General features: G+C 40.0%; 1 protein-coding gene across 1 annotated transcript in view; it reads right to left on the reverse strand.

Annotated features, from left to right (window-relative positions):
- cdh23 (cadherin-related 23) overlaps positions 1 to 22,517 on the reverse strand; it is a 149,187-nt gene that overhangs the window by 95,336 nt on the left and 31,334 nt on the right. Inside the window, exons 4-6 of the mRNA XM_083897799.1 lie at positions 16,284 to 16,426; positions 15,958 to 16,005; positions 15,482 to 15,574 (exon numbers count right to left, since the gene is read on the reverse strand). Of these exons, the coding sequence (XP_083753925.1) occupies positions 15,482 to 15,574; positions 15,958 to 16,005; positions 16,284 to 16,426 (284 nt within the window). The remainder of the gene's footprint in view (positions 1 to 15,481; positions 15,575 to 15,957; positions 16,006 to 16,283; positions 16,427 to 22,517) is intronic.

Raw genomic sequence — 22,517 nt, forward strand, 5'->3', positions numbered from 1 at the left:
ATTTGCTCTGAAACGCAGTGGTGGCAGTTGGGTAAGCAAATAATGTGCTTACTAAGTCAAGGTCCAGTGATTAATAAATTCTTCTTGTGCATCCAAAGGCGAGTAGTCAAAAAATTACTTTTGTCACTGTCAATTACACTGCCATGGTCAGACTGTAATTAGTATAACAAGAACAATCCTGTGAAGCTTCTGCTTGAGTCTTCCTGGATTTAATGGTTGAAATATGTTTTTTTTTCTTCAAAAATGCAATCCGGGATTTCTGTTCCAGACAGCCTGGCCCAACATCAATAAAAAAAAGCCACAAAGTTCTCCAAACAATATTTTTTTCTTCTTCTCTATTCCTCCCACTAACTCCTGAGGATTTCTGTGCTGATGGCAACAAAACAGGGGAAATGTGACATGATCCGACTGTAAATAAATTGAAATGGTCATGTTCCCTCTTTAAAAGGTCCCATATTATATCCTATTTCTCCAAGTTAACCTAGTTCCCTGGTGTACTAATGAACATGTCTGTGTCATGCTTTGGTCAAAATAACATAAGGATGAAGCACCAGAGCAGTTCAATCACCCTGCCAAAACAGCCCTGTTCAGAACGTTCTGTTTAGCTGTATATCTTCAAAAAAAAAGAGTAAAAAACTAAAGGGACCGGAAATTACATCAGACACAGAGGCTACTTGGAGCTAACAGCAGTTAGCATTTGAAAAATGTATCATTTGCAGGCTCTAGCAGGCACATTGTTGTAATATATAACATATATCCACTGGACAGATAAATCCTCTGAGGCTGGAAGTTCGTGTAGGACTCTGTGCTGCACTGTGGAACCAAGAATATAACTTTTCGTGGACTTTGCGGACTTCCGGTTTTCGGATACCGTTGCCCTCACCAGCACTTTCACGCGTTTTACGGACAAAGCGGAGCTCCGCGAGACAACAATTCCAGGAATTTGGCGCATTATGGCTTTCCAAAGAGCGCGTAAGTTAACATTGCATGTTTTATCTCCTGTACTTAGACTGAGGAGGACCACAAAAACATGAGTCAGTCATATTTTTTCACACTTTGCCGACAGGTAGGGCTTCCAAAGTCCCAAATATAACTATTAAAATGATTAAAATGTTGATTTTGCATAATATGGGACCTTTAAAGAGACAACAAATGACATTAAATAAGTGAGTTGGGACCATCTGTATTTCCAAATTGTCGGTGCGTTTTATCTTGATATTGAATTGGTCTTGCCAGAAAATATATATATTTTTTTTCTAATAACTGGATTGAAAACATTGGTTGAATACTCCTTTCATGTTTGGCTTTGGTAGTTAGCCTTTTCCTGGCAATTTATTTGACCTCCTGTCCCCAATGAATTTCCGTGAAACTGGCCACAATGGACATAACACAATATGAGGAAAGTCTTTTGTGTGCCAAACAGAAATTGGTGGCAAAAATGTCTCGCATTATAGACTCGTTTCATTCCATCTTGTCCGTGCAGTGTTTTCCTCTCAGTCCACCATGTGGCCTGGCTGAGCGATGGGTGATTTTCTGGAGACGCACTCGGCCGAAACAAAATGATCACATACCAACAGACAGCGAGTGAAGCCACTTTTGAAAGGCAAGGACAGCCTTTAAATGTGTGTTTCTGTGCATGACTGCATGTATCCATTATCTGATGTATTCCAGTACTTTCAGTTTTACCGTGTTAGATTTAGATTTTTTTTTTTGAGTAACCATTTAAAGGCTCGGGCTTGGTCCACACTGGATGTGGGTGCAGTGTGTGACGGCAGCAGTGGTGTTCTGTGCGTCTGCCACAGCTCTGTTGTTCACACAGGGTGCATGCCTACTGCTTTTACCTTCAAAATTCCTAAAATACACTTTTATGTTCTCCGTACTAAATAGAATGCCAGGACTCTGTTGGTCCTGCAAATATTTCACAATAAAAGCCTTTCAGGATTCAGGGAACTGTAATGGTAGACTGCGTTTACTTAGAAAAGGGAAGAGGACGTGTTGCGCTTGTGACATATGACACATATAGACGCTGAAACTGTGCTTATTTGTTGTGAAATGCGAATGACTCATGGTAAAAAAAAATAAAAATAAGTGAGACTTCCATTTCCAAGACGTGAGCGGCTCACTCGGGTGAGAAAAACACCTGAGACACGCTGCTGCTGCTGCTATTATCCATTAACCTGTGTCCCTACATGGAAAGCAAGACGTTATGCAAAGCAGGCACGCCTGGTGTTAAGAGTTAGGGTTCACATATAAGGCTGTAGTAGAAGGGTTAATATATGGGATAAGGAGGTATGGAATGGGTTGTCTTCATAAGAACAAGAACAAAGGCTTTATATGCGTTTGTGTGTATGGACAGGACTTTTTATCTGTGGACAAACAGAACAAATTATGTCTTTATCTCTTGACCAGTCTTCTCCGCCAACTGCCTAAGCCTCAGCCTTCCTGTCAGAGCTCATGGCTGAGTGCCTCCACACAGCCTGAGCAGTTTGTTTCAATGTAGTCAAGTCTAGCAGGACACGGGGATCCACAGAGGCAGATGGGTTGATTCCCAGGGGAAGGGTTTCAAAGACAGGCCACGTCAGCAAATCTAACACCTTACATCTAATGAGACTTAAACCGCTGAGCTGAGGAGCGTGGAATTAAGAGAGCAAATGCATTTTAAACCTTTGCTGTTGCTGTGTTAAACCAGGGATTATGTGCCATTAAGCAACGTCAATTCAACAAATAATCTGAAGGAGCAAACGGTGGACAATATTGATGAGATTCAGCTGACCGCCAGGATTTGCGAAAGGTGAATATCGTGCTTTCCTCAAATACTATTTCTCATGCTCTTGTGTACCACTCTTTTTTAAGAAGTCATTTAAAAAAAATAAAAAATCAAATCAAATGCAAATTGGAGGGGAGCTGATGATCATATAAAGTGCTGTTGCCTAGGGGAGCAACACTGGTTTTATTTATTTATTTTGTATTTTTTACAGTTCCCCATAAAACTCTGACTTTAATCAGCCCACATTTATTTTAAAGACATAGGGGATTGAGGGACCAGTTGAAGTGATGCATGTTTTTGAGTTTTGTGGATGCACAAGGGGAGTTTGTGTATGTAAATTTGAGGGAAATGTGACTAAAAAAAAGCAAAGATAGATCAAACTACAGCGTCCACCGATCTGCACAGTTTCATCTGCGTCACGTGAACTTGTGCTATACGGTGTTCAATTAGCTGAGCAAGCAGTCACACCATGGGTAATCAGCGGCAAAGGTGCACATCAGGAACAACACCGCCTTCCTGCAGAATCCAATACTTAACTTTGTGTGGCAGTGGAGAGGCTTTTTATAGCAGCTAGATTATGTTTGCAGTCACTCACTAACTGGTCTGATTTGAATTCACAGGGAGTGAGGGAAACATTTGTTGGTCAATTGCCCAGAAATAACATGGAGGGGAAGAGATGGAGCGAAGCAGCAAGATGAGATTAGGGAAAGAAAGAAAGAAAAAAAACACATTACAGAATGCAGAGTCTGAACACCACACATGAAAAGAAAAGCAATATGAAAATTGATGACTTCCAAAAGTTTGGTTCCAAGACAAGAGCGAAGAGTTGATTATGTTTTAATTAACCTGTGAGAGATTGACATTTCAACTTGAAACAAGCCGCGGGGACAAAAGGAACAAATATATGCGACAATCTGCTCAAAATGTGAATTCTGACAGCACTTTGAGGTTAGCCAAAGATTTCATCAGATGAACAGTTTCTGACATCAAGGCTCTTCAGTGACATTTTTTTTGGACACGTTCAGTCACTGTTGTTGTCGTCTCTTATAACACCTTAAAAACCAACACAGAGTCAGACAAGTCTGCTTGCAACACCAAAAAGAAACAAACATTTTTCTGTCTCGTCTCTTTATCGTCGAGCTAAAATGTAAGACTGGGCAGTAATTCAATAACTGTAACCATCACAGCATTTTTCAAATAATCAATATACCACAAGGCACAATACACATTGATATAATGTTACTGCATTGTGCAAACACACTTTGAGACACAGCACATAATTGCTATGAACAACCTGAAGTGTTTTTTTTATATCCTAGAATTAACTGTGATGCTTCTACTTTTACTCACATAAAAAACATAATATTTAATTATCTAACATGTTATTATGAAAGTTATTGAAATTGACTAATTTAAAGGTCCCATATTATACAAAATCTACTTTTTAGTCATTTAAATCCTTATATTTGGGACTCTGGAGGTCCTATCAGTCGGCAAAGTGTGAAAATAGATGACTCACTCATGTTGTTGTGGTCCTTCTCAGTTTAAGTACAGGAGATAAAACACGCGATGTTGACTTCTCCAATTTGTCCGTAAAACACGCGAGAGTGCTGGCGAGGGCAACAGTATCCAAAAACCAAAAGTCTGCGAAAAGTTCTATTCTTGGCTCCACAGTGCAGCACAGAGTCCTACACAAACTTCCAGCCTCAGAGGATTTATCTGTCCAGTGGATACATGTTATATATGACAGCAATGTGCCTGCTAGAGCCTTCAAATGATCACTTTTCCAAATGCCAATCTGCTGCTTTTTTTATTTTTTTATTTTTTTATCTAAAGAGATACTACTAAACAGAGCGTTCTGAACAGGGCTGATTTGGCAGGGTGATTGAACTGCTGTGATGCTTCATCTTTATCAGGGTCTCTGCAGGTTTCAACAAGTGAAATTTAAGACTTTTTTAAGACCATAATGAATACAATTTAAGAACCATTTTAAATCCATACTGGCAAAAAAGTACAAAAGACGTGAATGAAAATTGGAGCCACAAATCGTTGAACTTGCACTTACCCATCTTATGCAAGCAATTCGGCTTAGCTCATTAAGTTTTCTCTGCTGCTATGCTAAGCTGTAACACTAGCTAGTGCTGCTCGATAAATTCTCACCGGGCAGCACAGGTGGCCTACTTTAGTTCCATGTGTGTTATGTTATCGCATCCTCAAATATAGAAACATTTCAAAGCGAGACTGAAGTTCATGCATGTTTTAAATAAAAGCAATGTTAATGTTAAGACCTTTCAAAATTGTATTTAAGACCTTTTATGAGATTTTATGAGAATTTAAGACATTTTAAGGCCTTAAATTCAAGTAATTGGATTTAAGTAATTGGATTTAAGACTTTTTAAGACCCCGTGGATACCCTGTTTATGGTTATGGTTATTGTGACATGCTTTGGTCAAAGCATGTCACAGTTCATGTTCATTAGGACACCAGGGAACTAGTTTAACTTGGAGAAATAGGGTATAGTATGGGATCTTTAATCCCATTAAACACATTAATATTTGCAATAAATATACTTTGCAATATTGCCCATCCCTAACACAACAACATCCAGATCACAATGCTCTCAGCTCTCATTGATGATTTGAAACCACTGATCACCAACAGTGTGTTTTCTGTAGGTGCTCTGATTTGAGGTTGATTTGCAACAGCCTATATACAGTATCTACCTCACCCACAGCTATTTTGCTTACACTTCTACCTACCACTTGCTGTCTTTGGCTAAGAAAGTTGACAGATAGACCCTTATGTAGCTCGGGTTCATGCCGTGTCAAATCAATTTGAATCTCTGAAAACACTGTCAAGAAGACATAGGAAACGATGAGGTCTACAGAACAAGGTCAGTGTTCTGCCCCGGTGTGCCCAGTGATAGACTGCTGATCCCTTCAGAGTGAACCCTACCTCCCATTCAGTGTGTGCTGTGACAGGTTCACATCACCTTGAGAACATTGATTAATATATTTTTTGTCTTTTCCCTATACTTCACCGTGGTGTGATTTCTTGCAGATTTTTTTTTAGTGAAGTGAAGGCACCTAACTTGTAATAAGGAGTGCATCTTCCAGTGTCAGAGGAAATGATTCATCTTAATTAAATACATTTGTCTTAAAAAGGCTCCTGGGGAAACCACACAGTGATGCTATATCACAAAGAAAAGGTCAGACACATAATAATAAATGGGGTGACCGTTTAAACTACTAGCTAGTAACTACACTGAAAGCAAGATAAAATATGCAGGATTCAGCTCAGCAGGTGATTGATTGGCTGGGCATATTGTTTGTTCACTTCAAAATAAATAGTCAGTCTTTGGTTCTTGTGCCAGGAAAAAAAAAAACAGAAAAGAGAAATGGCCAAAGAGCCACATTTTTATTTATTTTTTAAGCATTTTGGTTTTGATGCAAAGTCGCAACAAATATGAACATTATTTAGCTTTATTGTGTTTACTCTGGCACCCTTTGTAAACAGCACAAAGTATTTGAGGATAATGACCAAGTGGAGCCGCACTTCACAGTTTAAACAGAGCATTACATCAAAGCAACATCACATGGGATTTTAATTCTTTCCGGTTTTGAATAAATGCCCTCCTATCTTTCTTTCACTGCCTCCTCTCTCTCTCCTTTTATCCGTGTGTGCACCCTTGTTTTTCTGTCCTGACTCCACTGAGACACTCTCTACCCCTGACTTTCTTTAGACTAGTCCTATTGGTGCACTGCACTGTTTATCACCTCTATATGTAGCCTTGGGCCTGGGAAATGACACACACACCACACACACACACACACACACACGCACACACACATACGCACACACACATACACAAGTAGAAATATAGTTGCTTTCCATCCAATGCATATTTCAAAGGCTTCAGGCAACTGCAACTGCAGTCGTGTCTGACTACACATGTATATACGTCTTCCTCCTGCACTTTGACCTCAGGTTCCTTTATTTTCCATGAATTATTCCAGTGCCTGGAAAATACCAACGTATACTCCCCAAAGTACAGTATGTGACAGTGTGTATGCGCTTTAATTCATCCCCACATATCTCTAGTTTTCAGCAGTGAGAAAAGCAAAGTATTACAACAAGCACCTTGTGACGCTATTTTGAAAGGTACCATTTAAACAATGTATGATATCATTAATATTATTACTACTATTATATTCTTCCATCTGCTAAGTAAAATCAATTAGACTGGGCTGAGTAACTGACAAACTATATCATAGAACACAGAGAAATGCATTTGTATGCAGAAAGGGTAAAGGTTATTGGGGAGGGGGCAAAATAATGCAAGGCAGATTATGTCTCTACAATATATAATAAGGTTAGTATTTCTTTGAGAGGTGGGGGTGGGCGATATTGGCAAAAAATAATATCGCAAAAAAATAAAAATGTTATATATATACATATGTATATATACATAATGTAATGTATATAATAAATACATATATATATACACATACGTACATATGTATATATACACACATATATATACATACATGTGTATATATATATACATACATACATATAATATATATATGTATGTATATGTATATATATAAATGTTTGTATATGTATATTATACATATACAAACATTTATATATATACATACATATATATATATTGACAATATCGATATTTAGCTAATATCCTTTAGAAAATTAATTAAACTAATTATTTGTTGTTGCTTACGGATTATATCAATGGACACAATATTAACGGAAACGGAACGGAACTATTAAGCTCTTAAACTTAAGCTTTAAGAAAATATCAAAATTTGTTTTAAACACAATGTCATCAATATAAACATAATCCCCAGTCAAAAAGAACAAAAATAATATTGATATACTGTATATCACTGTCAGGTTTTTTTTTTTCTCCAAAAATTAAGTTTGATCTAATTTATAATGACCCGTAACTCAGTTCAATTCAGTTAATTCCATCCCCCCACCACCGTCACCACTCAAATGTAATAATGTTTCATCCAGCAGCAGTTCGTCATACAGCTTCATTTCTGATATTATTTGACAGAAACACGAGAACACATCGAGCGTGTCTCTCTTTCATCTATGTTATTACCCACTGATGAGAACACAGCACACAGTGGAGGAGCGATATATATAATGAGAGCCGACGTACCAGTTGCCCACCTGGATGAATGAGAACCTTCACAGACATGGGTCCAGTTGCTGATTGTAACTTATATGGTACAATTCTAATTTATAATTTCATGGTTTCAGGTTCAAAACCCGAAGTAATATCACTAGCAGCAGTTTTAGATAGTATGAAGGCAAGAGTGTCTATTCATATCAATCACCAAAGAACAAAATATCCACACACGCACAGTCTCTCGAAGGCAGACTGTAATTTAAAACAAAACTGACTGGTCTATAACAAACTGAACAAAATGTAAAATCCACATGCAATCAGACTGAAGCAAAAACTATTTAAAATCTCTCTAAGAAGCTTTGCAGCGGAAAAGAGTCGAGACAGATATTTGAGCAAACAGGAAAACAATTGATATGATATTGCATGACAGTAATAGATTAAAAAGCACCAGCTGCACAAATGACATCGATGGTGATGTGTGTAATTATCCCCTGCATGAAGTGATCATTATATGGCAATTGGTACTTCTTACAGCAAAATACTCCGACCAGTTTTTTTCTTAACATTATATTCCCCTTTTATCTCTCTCTTTTTTTTTTTTTAAATCTCGATTAGTGGAATGTGACACTGTCAAATTAGCTCACGTCCTGTTGATGAGACACGACACGAGTGTTCAACATGAGTAGTGTCGGGGATTGCCTTTGTTTTTGCTTTTCTCATTTGCTCGAGCAACAGCATTTGGCAATAGAATTTTATTGATTCATTTGTAGGGACTCCAGAAATTCTGCCTTAGGATTGTATTAGCAGGAGTTCTTAGCTGCCTCTCACCTCTCTTAGCTGTACAATAGCCTCTTTCCTGCCAAAGTCCCTCTTATAGGCAATGCCTCAATTCCCCTCCCCTGTCTTCTTTTCCTCTCTTCTCTTCCCTTTTAACCTACCTTTTCCATAAGCTGAGTCCTAAGGGGCACAGACGAATGAGTGAAAGAAAGAAAGGAAGAAAGGAGGAGAGGAGTGGTCGAGTGCACAACTCAATTATACATCAAAGCACTTGTGTTGGGGACCCTACTGAAGAGAGAGCCAAGAAGGAAGTGGAGATTGTTGGGGTTGGAAAGAGATTTCAATGAGAGGGTTCCTTGTTGAGGGGTGTGAGCTTTATCAGGGAAAACTGACCTTGCAAACAAAACAAAAATAAATGAAACATGTCCAATAAAGTGAAAAAAAAGTATGAATTCATACAGCCTCATTGCACTGAAACCTCATTCAGGCGTCCATAGGCCTTGATTTTTTTCACAGAAACAGGCTTTGATTTTACCTTCAAAACTTATTAGTTGTGATACTTTGCACACTGCTTCTTCCAAGAAGGCGAGACCTTGCAATTAGAAGCACAAACCTTCTGTACACCTGTATTGTCTTTTCAAAGATTCATTCATAAAATCCTTAAGATAAGACAACAATGTCACGTTCAAAGAACAGTAACTTGTTTTGCAGCCTGTTAAACTATCATAGTTGTTTTTTGCAACTGAACTTCTGGGGAGCAGTTGTGCAAAACTATCATTTCACCTGTACAGTCTTTACATGTTTTGAGTACATGTGAAGGTTTAGGAGAGAAAAGATCAGCATGCATTTTTCCTATAAGATGCAATAAATAACATGTCAGTCTGACTACACTGACAATGTGAAAATGAAGCAGAGCTTTGACGTTGATGGGCTGTAAGTTGGAGACAAACATATGTTTGTCACCATAATTAGTAGCATTCATTTGTTAAGGCTGTCATACAATATATGTCTGCTGTAACATTGTTCTGACACCTAGGCTCTGAGGTGTAAATTAAAGATTAAAGGTGGCAAAAACACAATCTTCAATCACCAGATGAGTCTAATTCGGTCATATAACTTGATTGGTCATATTTGATATTTTATTTATATACAGTATATGTCACTTACACAAAAAAAACAACTTAAGCCTAACAGTATGTTACTGGTATAGTAGACAAAGTAGGATTCAAGATTCTTTTTCCTGTTCTACCTTTTTCTATAGTTCTTGAGACTACATACTTTTTCTTTAAAGCCACTCTCTCTACCATCTCGATTATGGAAGTGACAGCCATAATAGATTTGAGGAAAATTTGTAAAGGCTGTAAAGCTCTATTAGGGGAAATGGAGTCAAGGTCTGAGGAACAGTGAAGGAAAAAAAAAACTGACAAACGAGGAGGGAGAAACAAAAGACCGAAGGAACGTATTATCAAGGAGCGCAAATGCAAATGCAGCCCTGGTGTGGTGTAAAGCACAACTTCACCAACTCCCTATAGCCAAAGCATCATAGAAGGTGCAAAATGCCCTGAGAGTTTGTGGTCCGTCTTTCTTTCTCTCAAACAAACACGAGGAGCTGCAGAATATGGAAGGACTGACACGAAGCACAACTGTCTTCCATGTTCGCAAAACCTTGTCAGAATTCACAACTCTGCCAAGGGAAGGAAGGAGAACGCCAAAGGCAGGGTGGGGGTGCTGATGGAGAGGTGGGACCCACACACTTGAAAGAAAGGGTGAAAGGGAATGACAGGTTGGTTTATTCAAAGAGTGAGGAGTGGGTGAATCAAACTTTAATGGCTTTGGGGAGTGCAAGCCGTTCTCTCTCCCCTTTCACTCAGTCTTTCTCAGTCTCACTCTTTCAATGTGTGCTCCCATCTCACTGTCCTTACGCTTGCTCTCTCTCTCTCTCTCGCTCCATCTCACTGTCTTTCAGATATACACTTCTGGATGGTCACTCACAAACACGCGCACACCCTCCTTTTTTTTTTTGACAGACAAATCTACACCCATCCCTGCATTGCACGCAAATCAAGGTGCTCTTCATGCTCAGTGGGATAAAGTAAATGACGGAAAAACATAAAGAGAGGAAGGGGATGCGATTTACCTTCATGAGTGGCAGCGTACATAATGCCCAGACAGTTTTTTGATGTGTTAACCCCTGGACTGGAAAAGATGTGCAGAAAAATTGCCCTGCAGTCCCGCCATCCTTTGACAACTAACTTAAGCAGCCATTTGCCCTGAAAGACTTGCTGAAGTTGACAAATGAATCACCATTCATGAAAGTGAATGACAATGCTCGCTCGGTGAAATACAGAAAGTAAAATTTAAGGACCGTTTCTCGGTGAAATATGTGAACAAACATCTGGTAAGACACCCTGAGCCTGTGCATAAACTGCCCATATGTACTCAATTTGTGCTGTGTAAAAATGGAAGAGTCGGCGTAGAATTTAGATAAGTTTACAGAGGATGATCAAGTTCAGTACTGTCAGGCATAATCATACAGGCAGATGGAAAAGAAAATCAGGGGAGAAACGTGTTCAGCAGACCAACAATTCTTTACTGTTCCGACACATCCTGATGCATCTGCTTTAATGTATTTCATGATTTCATTATTTGGTATAAAGGCTATGATGCAGAGGATCAGATGCCATCAAAAGTGAAGGCATTTATTTTCAGTAGCACAACTTTTGCTTGAAGTTGGGTCCTAGCCAAGTAAATCTATGTAGGAGTTATAAATGGAGCCTGAGGTGAGTAAAATATTGACTGCTTCCCATTTAACCCTCTCACTTTATCCATCTTTTCTCTTTTTCTCCCTAAATCCCTCCATCCCTCCCTATGAGGCTCAGGGTCTTAGTGTCAGGCAGAATTCTCTTTGAGGCCTGTGCCTGTCAACCAGCCTGCACTCAGCTCAGTAACCACTTGATTCAATTACACTACAGACCGGGAGAAATGATACGGGAATCATTATGGGATAAATCCAACTTCTAGGAGGCAGTGTGTGCATTTCTGTGTTCTGGGTTTGAGAAGGACGCTGTCTTTGTTGGCTTGTGTGCAATATAATTAACATACTTTATTACGGTAATCTATTACAAGTAATACAGTCATCCATATACATGGATGCTTTAGTGTTAAGATATTTGTTTGTTAAGTAGAAATGCTGTTGTGTTGTGCTGACAAACGGGTCAGAAGGCGATAATACCATTTGGGAGTGAATTTCAGCTTTTAAGTGAACAAAGAACAGAGAACAAAAGATTCATCGATGTTTAACCTGACAGCAACAGAGGCAACATCAAATAGTAGATGACTTTGTTTTGATGCCAGAGAACCCACGTAAACAGCTCTTTCACAGGCGTAATAGGAGCTCTTCAACCTCCGCTGCCAAATATTAAAGATAATATTAGTGCATTTGTGCACGCTTATGTGTGTGTGTGTGTGTGTGTGTGTGTGTGTGTGTGTGTGTGTGTGTGTGTGTGTGTGTGTGTGTGTGTGTGTGTGTGTGTGTGTGTGTGTGTGTGTGTGTGATGTGGTACTGTCAAAGTCATCAAGTCAAAAGCTAAAGCTGCTAACATGATACTGGTTTGAAATGGTCTTTCGGATGCTTTTCATAAATACAATAATCACAAGCTACGGTTAGTGAACCTTTGCTTTTTAATTGTCTCAGGTTCCTGTAATTACGTCTCTATTAAGAAAAACGCTTTCTCTCAAGAACTAAATTCAGAAACATTTTCTGTATCAGACCAGACAGAGAGGCCTTTTTTTCTTCAACAAGATCTTCAACTATAAAATAACTTTTTTTACCACCTGTGTAGCTCTGTATTTTAACATCAACTCGTCCAGCAGAGTTCTGTAGGTGAGAGGTAGACGCTGAGATACGGCTGATAGAAAATAGGAGCCGAGGAGGAATTTGCTCATTTGCCTGACATAGCTGATCGAGTGTAAACAGATGTAGTATCAGTTGGAGTCTCTTGCTTCTGAGCCAGTATATTTATCTATGGGTTTAAACTACAGTGTTGGTCTGAAGTCTGCTTTAGAATCTTTTGTGGACCATTAGTTTCTTATCAAAAGCAGTGCATTCTGGATCTATAGGTGGGGGATGAATGTAGGATGGAAAGACATAAAATTTAAATTATTCCATGCAAAAACATGACACAACTCAACACAAACATGTAAAAATGTGTATAAAACTCCAAGGTGAAAGTGCAGTAAGTCGAAGACAAAGATGTCTGTGATTTAGAGCAGCTTCTGAAACTGCAGGAGGCAGCACATACTGGGCACAGATAGAGAAGTTGATAATGTTGGCATTTGATATTATCACAGTGTCGCTGATGGAGAGACCATCACCCAGTAGGGGGAGAGTGAGGGTCAGGGAGAGAGGAGTGAAAGTGCTTTGATGGAGGGGTGTTCTTAAAGTCCCCCCCAGCTGATCTGGGAGCAGATGTATACTCCACAGATTCACACATCTAGCAAACTATTTTAAGGTATATCAACAGAGGGCTGACTACAAAGAGGACTACCTGTCATGCTTAGGGAATAATAATAATAATAAAAAAACACTTCTATGTGGTGTTGTGAGCGCACTCCATCATCTCATCCAATAATGAATTTGGGTTGTGGCCCATCTGCTCTTCTATCAAAACATTATTCTTGGTGATTGCCGTTGCTCTTTGTATCCAGTCTCTGCTGTTGGCTGCTTGAGTGTGTGGATGCTGTAAATCTGGGCAGCTCATTAGCACTGACAGAGGGAATGCTAGCAGCCCACCTGCTCCCCTTCACCCTCTTTATGGCTCTACAAATTAAAACGACATTTACACACACTCTACCCCCACGCTCCCTACTGCACTGCTCACCTTGCCACTCACATTGCTTCATCTGCTCACTGTTGAGGTGCCTCCGACCCGCCACAATATAACTCTGTCCCTCTTCTCTCTCAACAACCCTTAAGCTCTTTGTTTTTTATTGTTTTGGCTTCTGTCAATCTGTTCCGTGTTCAGTGACACTCTGCTAGTGTTAAATCTCATCATTTGTTTTCTTTGTCTTTCTGACATCATTCCTCTTTTGCTTTTGCCATCCTGATGGCTTCACATCCATCACCCTTTTCCCTTTGTTATTTCTGAGCACCAAAGTTCAACAGCACTAGTGCTGATGACACTCCAACCCCCGGTTACTGGGCCATGTCCAGTGAGTGACAGCATGATGGAGTGATGTCACAGTGTGTTTGCTTCGCCTGCTAGAGGTCAGTTAGTGCCACTGAGGTAATGAGGCCATAAAAATGCAGGTAACGCAAGTTGTGGGCGAACGAGATAAGGCGGAGAAAAGTGGGTACAATGAGGAAGAATATGAATGAACAAAGTTTCCAAATGTTAGAGAGTTGGACAGTGTACTACATTGTTATTACATCACACAGTCGTAAAAATATGAATGAATTTGCAGCATCCCATTCATCACATAAGGAGCACAAACAGATAAGTTAATTGAGACTCGTGATAAAAGACATCCCACCTGCATTAGTCTCACACTGTGTTCACACGCACAAAGTTTGCATTATTTATTATGACTAAGTTATGTCTCATTGGTACAAGCTTCGGCTACTTCCAATGTAATGAAATTCAGTTGAATTAGACTCAGTGCTGTGTCTGGTGTTGGGAAAAGTCTGATCTATTACCACATCCCACTGCCTCAAATAAATAAAAAGCTGATATTTTATAAGCACTAAGAGGGCAGGGCTGACATAAACAGTAATTCACTGAGTGATGCAAGGGAACTAACAATATGTGAGTGACTGAGGGTCAAGCACAGCTCAGTTTAATGGCTTTCTGGAGGCTAAACTGGAGCCTATTGTTTGCAGAGGTTGGGAAATCGGTCTGTGGACTATACACGACTCCCACACAACTGAGCAGTGGTTGCACTGGCCTGAGAGAACCTTCCCTGGTGGGTGGTCTAAACGGCCTCATCCATTCCAAACAGTCCTTCTTTCTCCCATTTATTTGCCCGACTTTATGGATTGAGGAGAGAAAAAGCCAGTGGCTTTGAAGATTTGGTGACGACTCAAAAAGAAAAAAAAAGAAAAGGGTTGTGTGTTCAATATAAACACAACAAAATATGTGGATGTGTGTGTGTTTGTGTGTGGGGATTTCAGCCTCTGTTTGAAGTCCTCCATTCCATCCTAGCAATTACTTCATATCAAGGATTAGATGACGGAGAGGGCAAAGAGGAGAGAAAGAAAGATGGAAATAAGACAGAGCTGAGGGGGGAGGTAAAAGAGGGAGAAGCAAGGAAAACAGAGAAAAGAAAAGAGAATGAAGAATCCTGAGCAATGAGTGTTTTTCATCTCTTTACGGGAGAATCTCGCTAAACATGAGCTGGTAGACAACTCCTCAAATCTTGGTAAGATTGCAGGTGCAGAAAACACAGCCGTTTTCAGAGCAGCAAAAACCAAAAAGCAATATGAAAAGTTGATGCTCACCACATGTAGTCAACATGCAGTTATCGCTGTTACAACAGTCGCGAGATTGAGATGCATTTCATACATGTTTTCATACCTTTGGAAAGCTCATTGCCCCAAGCCAACTGCGGGCAATACTTGGAGCAACATTATTTTTGTACAACAGTCTTATGTACAATTCATTTTCAATGCATTAACATTTTCAGGAAGAAGAGGTTGAAAGTACATCACAACCTCTGGTTGACACATTACGTTGCGTCTACCTTAAATGCAATAAGTAAATAAGTTTAACTGTCAAATTTACCTCTGGGATATTGACGGTGTAAGGCTGCCCATGGAAGGTTGGTGCATTATCATTCACATCTCCAATCTGGATGTTTACTGTGTCTTTGACAACCTGAGGGAGGAAACACAAAGGCAGAAATATTGCAAATCCACCTGCACTTACTTGACAGAGAACTGTAAACACACACACAAAAGTATATTAGCCACACCAAGCCAAGATTCATAGTGAAAAAAAATGTTTGACAGATTACCCACAGGGGAGAGTAGGTTGAATGTGACTATGTTTCAACAACTAAACTGTGTGGAGTGAGACAGGTGTCAGAATGATTACATGTGAGAAATCGAGAAATAAGGCTGAGAATAAAAGCGAGAGACTGAAAAAGAGATGGACTGAGGAAGTGGGTCTCTGTATGACATGTGGTCAGGCTATATCCAGGTGTCAGCATGCGATGCGAGGTGTCATAACTGCAATCACAGTGCAAATCTGTCTCTTACCTCTTGAATGTCACTCACGTAGAATTCAACCTGCATCTCTGACTTGGTCTAGTGGAGACAAGACACGCACATCAGCGCCAACTTTGCATGAACATGTTAGTGCAAAAGAGCAGAGCAGAAAAAGCAGAACACAAAGAAATGCCACTCAGCACTCAAAGCCTTTAAATCTGCGCCTTGCTCGCTTAAGCATAGTGGTTTTCACTGCTCTTTCATCATGATTATTTACATCCTACATTTCTTGTTTCCTGCAATTATTTTCTTGTATATTAGCTGTGGTGATATGAAAGTGTGTGCAGTATTTTCCAAGTAAGTTCTGGTGTTCTTACTTCACGGTCGAGCTGCTGTCGAAGCCAGACAATGCCATTGTCTTGGTTCACTGAAAAGTACCTCATGGCCTCTTCCCCTGAAACCCCGTACACCAGGGGTTCCCCCTCAGGATCCGTTGCCTTCAGCTGGGCCACTGAGGAACCTGCCAAAACAAAGAGTCAAAAGTCACAAGGGATTAAAGGCTAAACGTGTCTGGCAAAATTATTTTGGATCGAGTATGTGACCTCGTATTGATTTTACGAGCTACACAATTGCTATTCACTCGACTGCAGTATTTTGAGTCACCTTAGTGGGTCAGGCAAAAGAATATATCAACCAGAGTAAAACAGTTTTTGATGCAACAAAGCACTGAAAAAGACATTGTACTAGCTGTCCTAGAATTTGTTATTAAAAGATAGCCATAGTATCTGTAATTAACTGTGTTTCATTTTGTTTAATTTAGTAAAGGTGTCTGATAAAGCCAGAGTCAAACATTACCACATTTTGTATGAAATACCACTTTATACACTGTATTATTGCAATTTAGCCTTAAAATTCACAAAATATTTCCCAAATCTGGGTTTTATGTATATGATGCAGCATAAGTGTGGGTCCCAAGGCTGGATCATTTGAGAACCACCGACTTAAAGGATGAGAGTGTAGCTGCAGTTTCAACTGAGGGTAAAGATGGCATAAAAATGAACAAAAGCACATAAAGTCACAAGCAAGTGTCGGGGGCAAAGGAGTAAATGGGTTTTAATTGGAGCTGCAGCAGTTCACAGGCATCATTCATCACTAGACACTCGAGCTCAGACAGGCTGGCTGATCAAAGGCAGAGGTGAAAGTGCTATCAGGCTGGCTTATCCACCATGCTGGACAGATGTGTTGAGAAGGGCAAGGGTGAGGTTCAGAGTGGCATAGAGGACAACATCAATACCCTGCAACCCATGGGACATGGCTTATAACTGGCTGGTTAAAACTGCTGGGGCAGATTGTTGAAATGGACTGAAGGGAAAGTTACCGCCAAGTACAGTGCAGTTCAGATCACCACAGTATGGTTTAGAACAGTACACAACCTGATCTGACTTGTCTTTCTGTCATGGGGTATATGAGCCGGATACATACATGTTGTAGCTATTTACATAATATGTGTCAAAAATATCAATAGCATACAAGCGTGACACAGTGTTGCTCGCCAGTGAATTCCACAAAGCAGAAGAAGAAGGTGACACTTGAAACAAAAACCAACAATGTAGGACATCCAGCATTCTGTGTTCTCTCTTCTAGGCATGTGGCCGTTTATCACAAGACGTAGACAGGCTTTGTTTGTGGCTGCAGGCTGCACAAAAAACATCACTGTTTTTACCAACAATCACACACAAGTGACACGTCTCTGTCAACAAATCAACGGACCGCAAGTGTCTCTAGCTCCGCCTTTTAGAAGCCAGGCAACTGTGCATGGTTCCCGAGTGGAAGAGTGCAAAAATGAGAGTGTATGGAATGATAATTTTGGCACCTTTGTCAACATTTGACAATGAAAATGCAAATAAATTGTGTGCTGTACTGTACTGAACCAAGCTGTATCGCTTGGTGGAAAAGAGGCTTCGTTTCCCTTGCCAAAGTGGGTGCTGTCCATGGTGCTGAATTATACCGACGCTCCATGAAGGCAGACCAAGAACTGACAAACATTATGTCACTTTTGGAGAGTGTCCCGGCCAAACATTTCCATAGACATTAATCTGAAACCTAAACATACATTCATTGAAATTTAAATTTCAGTGAATGTACATTTATAAAAAATAAAAACTGTTGGAATGTTTGTGCTGTGATGTTGACCTAACACACTGCATGATAGGATAGGCAGTAGTAGTACAATTCACCCTCAATAAAAAAAAAGACCATACACACACACACACACACTCTTGATCTCTGCAGGTACTTGCCAAACGACAGAGGCACAACCAAACTAAATCAAGCCTGTCACATGCTCACCAAACTCCGAAACACAACAACCAATTAGGCTCCACAATCACACGCCCCTCTCAGTTTATTAATATATCCCATTTTCCTCTGAAAGGGTGGCAAAAATTACTAATTAATATAACGATTTATGAACCCCTCTCATTGCATCTAATGAGATTTATGCAAATTCAGCTGCTTTCAATATAAGTTATAATTTGGTTCAGGACAGTGCAAATTAAGCATTTACCTCATAGTCATCAATAATAACAGACTTTTTCTCCCCCTCCCTCTGGCCCTTTTGACTGTGGAGGAATTGTCTCTTCTATGAGTGCAGATATAAATTTGTGAGAACCACCGTCTTGTGGAAGATCAACTCCTGTTCTAGGGGAAAAAAAGAGACCAACCTATTAAGCTTATGTGGTAGATTTTCTGTGCAGATTAAAAGATTGCAGTTTGGAGAGCTCACAAATGTATTCATCAGTGTTTCAGCGTGCCCTAAGTATAACACATTTACAGAAGAAAATTGCTATAATTAGGATAATTTACTTTAGCCTTACAGATGGAAATGCCTAATATGATGAAAAAAATTTAGTATTAGTTTAGCTTTCCCTCTGGCAAAGATATACTTGCAAAAATCGTACAGTTAAATTTTGAATTTGTATTGTTTGAAGGTAACTGCTGGATTGGAATTAAGGTAAGGGCACAGACTGTTGGTTCAAGGTTCAGTTGGAATATTCCTGTGTGTGTGTGTGTGTGTTTCCACTCATCCTTCTCATGCTTATCTGTAACCCTGTGGCACCGAGCTCTTTCCCCTGACAAATGACACTACTTAGCAGCAAGTGATGCTAGTATTACTGTTATGAATGATACAGTGCACATTAACAGTGCCCCTCCTCTTCTCCTCTGCACCGCTGCTCTCATGACAAGAGCGATGTGCTAGAGGAATCATCTCTCTCTACTTCACCTTTTTCTCTCTCCCATTGTCCCCTGACCCTCGTACACTGACATTCAAACACATGAAGTCTGATAATCATGTCAGAACAAAGATTGGCAGAGCAAACCATAACAGCCCAAAATAACCAGATCTGTCCGAATATGGTCAAAGGTAGAACAAGCAATATGAAAAAAGGAGGCAGAACAGCATGAGAGTACATTTTAAACTGGAATTACTGCCCTTTGGTGGTATAGAATATTATGATGGCATAATAAAGCTGACATTCGACCTTTAAATATAAAATGTAATTTCATTTTATCCTATTAGACGTGTGGTGAAATCTGTAAGGACTCTGTCAAATTTCTTATTTTGAAGCATTTTTGGGATAATTCATTCACAAGAATGGGACAGGTGAACGGATGACGTAGAGGAATGAAACAGAAAAAGAGGAGCGAGCAGTGCAGGTGGGTGATTTATTTAGGAAAGTGATAAATACACACGTTACCCATAAGTGCTACACTCTTTAAGTTGTTGAGTAGGACTTCTGTATTAAGACAAAGCCGTGTTGCTTCAGTGTGGCATTGCTGAAAAACACACTGCCATAAAACACATTAAATGACACATTCAGAGGAGACAAGGCTCTGAAAGTGGTGAGAAGATATAAAAAAAATGTAGAAAGACTCGCTAAACTATACAGCAGCTGCATGTTTTACTCAGCCCAACCTTTTAGGAAGGGGGGTGTGGGGGGGGGGGGCACTAAATCAGTTGCTGGAGGACATCAATCCCTGCTGGATCAATAAGAGTCGCATGTGTTAGGAGAGGACTGCGCTCAGTCCTGCCCTGGGGCCTGGAGCCTGCAAAAAGAAAAGGGGCTGTAGGCCAAAGCCCTTTTCATTATGTCGGTGACATCTCTACACCTTTCGTTCATCCAAGCACTGATTCAGTGGGACAGCCATTGTCAGGGCTCCAATTTCAGGTATGTTATGAATTATAGCTTCAAATATAATGGTACACAGAGGCTTAATGGGTATATAGGCAGTATTCAGAGTGCTGTCTACTAAAGCAGAGGCAGCCGAAAGAAAAACTGAAGCCACCCCATGACAAAGACTGAGTGTGGAGGGCAGGGCAGAGAGAGACTCTTGATCTTTACCTGCTCGGTATAAATACTTGATGAATTGTCTTGAAGCTGGGCTTAGGCCTGGTCTGATGAGTCAGTGTGATGCCACTCATGTTACCACACTGTCTATCCACTGACAAAGAGAGCCTTCAAACACATCAGCAATGCCACGCTGAAGCCATGCTGCCTCACATCAATCATTTTCCATCAAAAATTCACACAGGCAAATGCTGTTTTCTGCACACTGGTGGCATGAGCTCATTCAATACACTGTCTGTGTCTTGGTCCCTACTTAATAGTGCAGATTTTTTTTTTTTTACTTTATGAACTGCCGCGTGAGGAGAAACTGAACAGTATAGTCTGCGGTGAGACGAGGAAAACGGAAACACATCTGTCATATAGATGAGTTGTGATTATGAGACTGTGACTCCAAGCTACAATGCTGTATAATTTCCAACATCGGATCCATTAGGTTTGGGATAACAGGCTCGGTGATAAAGAGTGAGCATGCAGGTCCACATCCTGCTAATTGACTGTGTGCCATAAAAGACTGGTTCTGTTGCACACACCACTACAGAAAGTGAGTGTGTGTTGGCATCTGTTTGAATCGCTGCACTGAAAGATTGATGCAGCCATAAACTGGTAGACAATGGTGCACACTCATGCAGAAATGCCATTTACTTTTGTTAAAATATGAAACTGCCATAAAGCTGTTAACTCCGGTCATTACAGTAAAAACAGTGAGATATAAGCTGCGGCTTTAAATTACTGCGATTAAAAAACAAGGTAGTCGTGAACTTCACACACTCATTATTGGCCTAAATACGCTGGATATTTATATTGACCAAGACGATCTCACCAGTGCCAATGTAGGAGCCCGGCTGTCTCGTTTGTTCAGGTGTGGCTTATGTGAAACACTTTGAAGGTAATTTATGAGTCAGATTCCATCAGGGATTTAAGTCACTCTTTCAGACTCATCCTTTTAAGATATCTCTCGGGGGCACATGCATGAACTTGAATCCCCACTTCCACTCAAACACACAATAAATTAAACTTTATTCTCTTCCTTTAGAAATAAGATGGAAATGAGTTGAAATCATCTCATGGTAGCTTTCCCTGCCCACGGTGGTGTGCGGCGTTAATATCTAGACAATCAGGTTCTTCTGGGATAGCCAGTTGGATGTGGAAATAAACGCACACATATTCTCCTGGAATGACAACAGTGTAGTGGCCAGTAACTGAGTGCTTGGACCTCAATTTCCATACAAAGAGAGGTGTATGTGTACGGGGGGCATCTTTAATAGCTGAAAAGAGGATGCATGCAGATAGTTTATTTCTCTGTAGGGGGAAAAGGCAGCTGCGGAGTGACCGTAAAGCCTTTTTTCCCCCCAGGGAGGTCAGTTAAATAGCTAACAATAAAAACAAAATTATGGAAAAAAAAAAGATTATGTTTATGCTCCAATTATTTTTTTCAAGCCTCTGTGCCATGAATAAACAAATGACACACATTCTTCATACAATTGTTCAAATAAACATAAATGATACTTCTAGCAAACTAATTTATCCTACAGAAATCCTTATATTTAAAGCATACTTACAAAATCATTTGCTTGATTCTGATTTCCTAATTTTCTTCTCTATTTTGGTCCAGACTTCTCTCCTCTGTGTGTATATATGTGTGTGTGTGTGTGTGTGTGTGTGTGTGTGTGTGTGTGTGTGTGTGTGTGACATCGGGACATCGTGACATCAATAACTGTGATGAGAAAGAGAGCCAAAGACAAATAGTGCCCAGAGTCTGGCTCTAAGTGACTCCTGTGTTTCAACAACACACACCACAAGAGTCCTTGGGAGGCTGTGTATTAATCCAACAGATTTATGACTAAATCTGTCACGGATGGGAGGAGAACACCCTCTGTCTTTCCTTTAGCCATTCCTGAGAGAAATACACACCTCCCAGACCTCACATCGTGTGTGTGTGTGTGTGTGTGTGTGTGTGTGTGTGTGTGTGTGTGTGTGTGTGTGTGTGTGTGTGTGTGTGTGTTCTGTGGTCTCTGCTTTAACATAAAAGGACACACACTTATAATGTGTAACGAACGCGACAAGTTGGTCAACGTCGGTAAACAAACTTGTAAATCAAACAAGCGTATGTGTTTTCTTTGTTGAGGGTTATCTGGTATGAATGAAAAGTGAAAGAGTGGGAAAATGGGCGGTTTTGAAGTTAATGTTTTGCTCTGTAAGCTG

This window comes from Microchirus variegatus (assembly GCF_963457635.1).
Source record: "Microchirus variegatus genome assembly, chromosome: 11".
Lineage (NCBI taxonomy): Eukaryota > Metazoa > Chordata > Actinopteri > Pleuronectiformes > Soleidae > Microchirus > Microchirus variegatus.